The 7,873-nt window shown below is 20.0% G+C and overlaps 1 protein-coding gene across 1 annotated transcript; it reads right to left on the reverse strand.

The window, feature by feature from the left end:
• Window positions 1–5,177: 5,177 nt before the first annotated feature.
• B9G98_01827 (hypothetical protein) lies at window positions 5,178–6,647 on the reverse strand (the record flags this gene model as incomplete). The annotated part of the gene is made up of 3 exons (XM_024808384.1): window positions 5,178–5,316; window positions 5,515–5,839; window positions 6,272–6,647. 3 exons carry the CDS (start codon window positions 6,645–6,647, stop codon window positions 5,178–5,180), a joined length of 840 nt encoding a protein of 279 aa, XP_024664152.1.
• Between the last annotated feature and the right edge of the window lie 1,226 nt (window positions 6,648–7,873).

Below are 7,873 nucleotides of genomic sequence, written 5' to 3' on the forward strand. Positions count from 1 at the left end.
ATAAATAAAAGTGTTATTAATAATACTAAATTTATGGCAAGAAGAGTTACTAAAAGGTTTCCTAGAATATTATTTTCTAGATCACCTAAATATTCTAGATAGTATGATATTAAGAAGAAATATGCAAATAAGAAAGCAAATACTGTGATAGCATCTTTAAATATGAAATAAAGATGCATTAGTATTCTATCTATTTTACCTGTTATTCCTAATAGGTTAGAACTACCATGTAAATGTAATGCTAATAAGTGTAAACATCCTAATGCTGCTATTATAAATAGTAATAAATAATGTAAACTAAAGAAACGTTGGATTGTTAGATTAGCTACTGATGAACCACCTCATATAACAAGTTATTATAATATAAAATATTTAAATTTTATTATCAATATTTCACAATATTGTTTAGACTATGTCATCAACCAATATGTAATTATATATAACTCTATATATAATTATTTTAATATATCTATTGGTGTTCGGCGCTCGTGTCAATATTATTGTTGGTTTGAACTCAATTGTTAGTCGTTGAACATTTTTATTACCTATTCATATATCAAATAGTAAAATATAATTTATATTATATTTTATATACCGTAATAAACTTTGCTGCAAATTGTCTATATATAAAAAAAAAATAAAAATATATATAGATTTTCTTGTCAATTCACCGAATTTTTCAATTAAATATTACTATTTAATGGAACTTTCTTTAAGGAATTTTTATAATTTAATTTATAAGTGTGTTAAGTAAATTTAAATTTTTATATCTTAGATGTAATTTTAAATTATTAATTCATTTATTATAAGAATTTAATTTATAACCTAATAATAGATAATTATCTGAAAATGATATTAAATTAATAACTGATTGTATATCTTTTTTAGATGTAACAACAAAATGATTATATAAATTTTTTTTATTATTTTGATATTTTAACTCGTGTATTAAAAAATAATTTTATACCATTCATTAAAATATCATTATGTTTTTGAGTTATTTCAAAAGATGCATCTTTACTTTTATTATTTTTTTAAAAGAAACTACCATCTGCTATAATAAAACCAATTAATCAATTATCTAAAAAAGATTAATTTTTAATATCTAAAAGAGTTATTTTTATTAAAAAAAAGTAATATATTTAGTATATCTTCTTCATTAAGTATATTATTAAATCTAGTTAAACTATTTTTATATATATATATAGCTTTATTATACTATTTACGTCTCATTTCAGTTAAAAAAAATAAATTATGATATTCTAATAAAAGAAAGAATATTTCTTGTAAATCTGTTTTATTAATTACATATTTAACATATTCATTTTTATTTGAAATATATTTAATAATATGTCCAAATTTTAATTCTGATTGAATAAATTATAACATATGTAAATCTCTGATATGTAAATTAATAACTAAATTTAATTTAATAATATCTCTACCAGTATTACTTACTAATATATAACCATCCCCCATTTATTATACCTATTAACATAGCTATAAATTTTTTTAGTAAATTTTTATAATAATTATCTAAATATTCTCTAAGAATATTTCTAGTGTTTAATCTTATTTTACCTAAAATATATTGTTTCAAATATAAAAATTTTATATTAAAATCTTTTTTTTTTAATTGAAAATTCTGCTATTGCGTGTCCTAAATATAGAACAGCTGTTACTAAATTTGTAATTACAGTTGCCAAAAATTAGAGACTATACATCTAACTAAATATTTAATAATTTTTATTATTAATATTTATATATATGATATATTACATATATATTCGATAAATTAAATTATAGCATGTATTTATTAATAAATTTAATTAATAAACCTTGTGTTAATATAAATATTTATATATCCATTTATAATTAATATAATATAGATGGAAATAAATATATATTATCTCTATTTCGAGTACACATTAAACATCATTTCAGATATCTATTATTGATCTACTCTGTCGGGATAAGATAATTTACCCATGGCTCTTGTTATTTATCGAAATAATATTGACCTATTTTCAATAATATTGCATTAAAAATTTTATTATTATATAGTATTATATAATAATATATACTATTCTCATTATCGATTAATATTAGTACATAATATTTTTAATACTATAAATTAATTATATTTAATAAGTAAAGAAATAATAAATTAATTAAGATTGTAATACTTTATATTTCATACTTAAAATTATATATAGTTTAACGATATTATATAATAAAAGCATTGATTCTTTTCAAATATAAATATTATATTTATTTAGATATCCAGCTTTTATAATAGAACATTTTAAATTATATTTAGATTGTAATATTTTTATTAAGTATAAATGATCATTATATGAAAAATAATTAGTAATAAAAATTAAACCATTATTTACTTTACAACCATCATCCATTATTCATATACTTAATGATAATAGAGTTAAATATTTTTCTAAATTTCTTAGTATTCTTTTTTTATTATCATATTTATATCATTCATTATAAATAATATTAAATTTATTATATGTTCAAGTATTAAATCTTATTATTTTAATAATTTTACCTTTTAAAGCTAATCTAGTAGTTATTATAAGTATTTTAAGATTACAATAACCTAAATTAGTTATTAAACTATGTAAATATAATAAATAATCTTCATGAGTATATTCTTGATAAAAATAAAATCTAGTTCCTCGAATTACTTTTTTTACCATAACAATCTCCTAATAAAGATCCATATAATATAGACAATATATCTATATTAATAAGACCAGTTAAATTATTTAATTCATAAAGTGTTTTCATTGTATTTATTATTTTATATTTTTCAACAATTTTACTTATTATTAATATAATTAATCCATATGAGGCACTTATTAAAAAACCTCAGTGTGACATTTGTCCATATACTAAACAATACATATTTATTTTATTCGACTGTGCATTAAACATCATTTCAGATATCTATTAGTGAACCAGTCTGTAGCGATTATTTATATAACCGACGATCTTGTATATAAATGATAATACTTTAATCGTTTTCACTAATATCGCCATAATATAATAATATTTTACTATATTATTTTAGTAAATTAATACTAAAAACCTATTATAATTTTCCTTATAAAAGTTAACAATTATAATATTAATATATATATATAACATATATATTAATTATTAAGGTCGACTATCATTTATTTATATAATATATATTTATTTATATTTAATTTTTAATTATAAATTTTTTATATTCAATATTCTTTCTTAATATTAATGAAGATTTAAATTTAAGATTTAAATTAGTTAAAATATCTTTAATTGAATTATTATTATCTATATAATTTAGAGATAAATATTTAACAAATATGACTAGTATATATATTCATCCTAAATTAATTGCTCTTTTAATAGTTTTAGTACTGCAACATAAATAATTTTTAGCTTTATTTATATTATTAAAAGTACATATTTTATTATTTTCTTTATTATATAATGTAATATATTTTGTAATTAGATATATATTATAAGATTCTTTATTTAATATTGAACTTTCTAATAAATTATTATTTTCTTGTAATTTACGTAATAATTCTCTTCTTTCTTTTGTAAAAGATTCTCTCATTTTCAATAAATTATCTTCTGAATGTTTATAACCAAAACTATAAAATGCTTCTAGTAATAAATTATATTCTAGGGTTAATACAGTTAAATAAGATGTTTCTAATAATAATAAATCTTTATTATTTTCTTTATTTATTTTATCTAGATAATATTCTAATATACCATAAATAAAATTATTTAAACCTTCTTGTTTTACAGCTTTTTTTATTAATTTATTACCATTTAAATTTATTAAATGTTTTGAAAATTTAGAATATAATTTATTTGTTATAGCAGAACCTATATATTTATTACGTGTTATTTTATTAATAATAATATATATACCACTTTTATTTTCTACTGTTTTTTGTATATTTTGTAATACTTCTAGTTTATTTAAATTATCTCAATAATTTAGTATATTATCTAAACCTAATTCTGATAATATATTTATTAGTTCAGTTGAATCTTTAATATGTCTATTTGTATGAATAAAACGAATATTTTTTTTATTTATAGGATATTTTATATTATTATACTTATTATAAATAAATGATTTTGGGCTATTGTTTTTATAACCCAAGAATGCTGTAATAATCATAACTAAGAAAATTATTACACCGATTGTTCATAATGCTACTCTTAGTTTTCTATATGAACCATAGTAGATACCTCTAGCCATATGCATATAAACGAATATGAAGAAGAATCCTGCTCCATTAGAGTGAGCATATCTTACTAATCATCCATAGTTAACATCAATCATTATGTGTTGTACACTTAAAAATGCTAATTCTAAATTTGATGAATAGTTGAACTAAATACCATTTTCTGAGATATTTTAATTAATAAAACTACCAGATTAATAGCACTCGTCACCGAACCGTACGTGATAGTTTCCCATCATACGGCTCTCCACAATTATAATTAGTTTATATAAAATTAAACTAAAAAAATACCTAAAAAAGATTAAATATTATTTATTTGATAGATTTATTTATAAGTAAATGTAAATTACCTGAATGATATTTCATATGACATTCTCTACATAATAGTATTTGTTTACGTCTAGCTTTACTCATAATATAATCTACAGTATTTTTCTTAAAACGAATATCTTTTAATTCTCTAATATGATGCATCTCCACTCTATATGTACTACCACAAATTTTACATTTAGATGCTAATACAGTAGCTAAAGATACATTATTCGAGAATAAACTTGGAATGTCCATAAATAGAAGATTTTTTATTTTGAAATTTCAAACATTTAATTTATATTCTTTACTAACATTAACTAAATGTATAATTTCTTTATAAGCGAGTTTTTTATTTAATTCTTTTATAAGAGGAGAAGAATAATCGTAAATAGTTAAATTTAGACCATATTTTTTTATAACTTGAGCTCTAGTTTTTAATCTCATTTTAGCAGCAAATGTTCTTAATACTGAATCTCTTATTATATAATAAACATATCCTGTTAATCTATTACGATTATAAACAAAGGAATAGTAATTTAAATAACCTCTAATAATACTATTTGCTAAATAAATTATTTGACTTAATTCTAACTCTAATCATGTCGTTTTAGTTAAACCTTTATGATATCTATGAAAACCTGCTAATGCTAATTTCTTTGATATTAATTTCATAAGTGCTGTTAACATTAAAAATCCTAGTGATCTAGTTTTATTACCTTTTCTTTTAACAATATCTCTACGAGAGGAATGTTTGATATTAGTACCTAAAAATAATATATGATTTTTATATGAATTAGTTATCTTAGTTTTTTCTAGAGATACTGTTAAACCTAAATGATCTTTACAGAAATCTCTTATTTTATTTAAGTATAATTCAGCATCTGAATATGTACCATTAATAGCTACAATTCAATCATCAACATATCTTACATACATTAATTTATTATCATAACTAGATTTTATATTTATTTTAGTATTTCTTAATTTAGTACTTAACTTTCTTAAATCAAATTTTCTTTTATTAGAAGCTTCTAATTTCTTAACTACACCTATTTTTCTCTCAATAGATCTATATTCTTTTAACCTAATTTTTTTACCTTTTTTACTTGGGTCTTCATGCTCTAATTTTAATTCTTCAATAAATTTATCTAATTTACTTAAGTAAATATTAGCTAAAATTAGACTAATTATAGAACCTTGAAGAGTACCAACTATATCATATACTAATCTACGATCAATTAAATATCCGGCATTTAAGGCTTTACGTATTAAATCTATAAATCTTTTATCATCTATTTTTTCTTCTAAACAATTTATTAATTTATTGTGAAGTATAGAATCAAAACATTTAGATATATCTCCTTCAATTCATCATGTACAACCTTTAAATTGTGTGAATATGTATCTTAATGCTGTATGACAACTACGATTTCTTCTAAAACCATGTGAATTATTTGAAAATAATAGTTCATAAATAGCTTCTAAGACCATTCTCATAACTTCTTGAACTAATTTATCTATTAGATTACCTAAATTTAATAGTCTTGTTCCACCTTTTAGTTTTAGAATATCTATTCTCTTATATAGTGTAAATTTAAATTTATTACTCCTTAAATCATTTATTATTTTTTCTAATGTTTCATCAGAAATACCATCTAATGTCGTTAGATATATTCCAAGTGTCATCATACCTAGATTACTACGTAATTTTTGATATGCTAAAATGTATAATTCTTTTGATAACATAAATTTATTATATATTTTTCTATCTATTCGTTTATTTAGATAATTTTTAGAAAATTCATGTAAACTGTTTAATTCATCTAATACATTTTTATTTGTCTGTCCCGACTCTGTACTATATGATCTTAAACCTATAATTGCTAAATCTCTTTTCTGTAAATAATTTAGTAATAAATTATTATTTCTTAACCTATTAAAGTTAATATATTTCATATTATTTGAAACAGATTTATCAGATTTTCCTTCCACATAGAGTTCACACTCCTTAGTGGATACTGTAGTTCTATTTTTACCCAAGATTACTTCCTTAGATTGTTCACTCATCCCCTTTATAGTAATATTATTACTATACATAAAATTTATTGTTCTAACCGAATCATGCACTCCTACTCAATTATAAATTTTATTATCCCCATTACTGTCAAGGTATAAACACTCAGCTTGGTGTTGTTGGAGATTGAACTTCAAGTAGTATAACTTTAATCATAAATTAGAAGTTTCATCTGATTGTATATCAATTAACAGTTTCACTAATATAACAACCTTTTCTCTACATGCTATGTTCAGCAAATGTTTTCACATATTACTTAAGTAGAGTGATTTTATCTTATGAACAAAAAGATATCAGACCTTAACCTGATTGGTAAAACTAGCACAACAGCGCACGTGCATTGCTAAGAATATTCCTGTTGCTAATTGTATAACTAAACATACTCCTAATAATGAACCTAAATTTCATCAGTAACTAATATTTGATAGTTCTAGTGAATCTACAACATATCCATTAACAATTGTTAAAAAAAGATTTGATTTTCTAATTGCCATTTTTTTTATTTTTATTTTTTTTTATAAATTAATTCTTTTTATAATTATTTATAAATTTTTTTTTATTATTTTAATATTTATTATTTATTTCTTGGATAAAGTATTTTAACTAATATATACTTATATATAAATAAATAAATAAAGTAAAATTAAATTATTATTATTATATTAATTAACTATAAATAGTTGTACTTATAATATAAGATAAGTTATTTATAATTAGTTGTAGGTAAATACCTATAATTAATGTTAGTATAATTATAGCTAAGAACATAAATGATTCACGTTTAGTTACATCACCTACATTATGTATATAATAATTTGTACCACCTGTTATACGATTTGTTAATTTAAATTGGTAGGCTGCTGATAATAATATAGCTAATGTACATATACCTACTATTATTAGTGATGTTTTAAATGCACCTAAATTTGCTAAGAATTCACCTATAAAGTTAGCACTTAATAGTGTACCTATATTAGCAAATGACAATGTTATAAAATATAAACTAAATAATAGCATTATTGATAATAATCCATTATAATATATTATTATACGTGTATGATATCTATCATATAATACACCTCCTACTGCTATAAATAAACCTAGTGATACTAAACCATGAGCTATTGATAATATATATGAACCATCAATACCGATTATATTATTAGAAAATACACCTAATATACATACAGACATATGCTTTTATTTATAAAATAAATAA

The sequence above is a fragment of the Wickerhamiella sorbophila genome (genome assembly GCF_002251995.1).
Source record: "Wickerhamiella sorbophila strain DS02 chromosome Unknown contig5, whole genome shotgun sequence".
NCBI lineage: Eukaryota > Fungi > Ascomycota > Dipodascomycetes > Dipodascales > Trichomonascaceae > Wickerhamiella > Wickerhamiella sorbophila.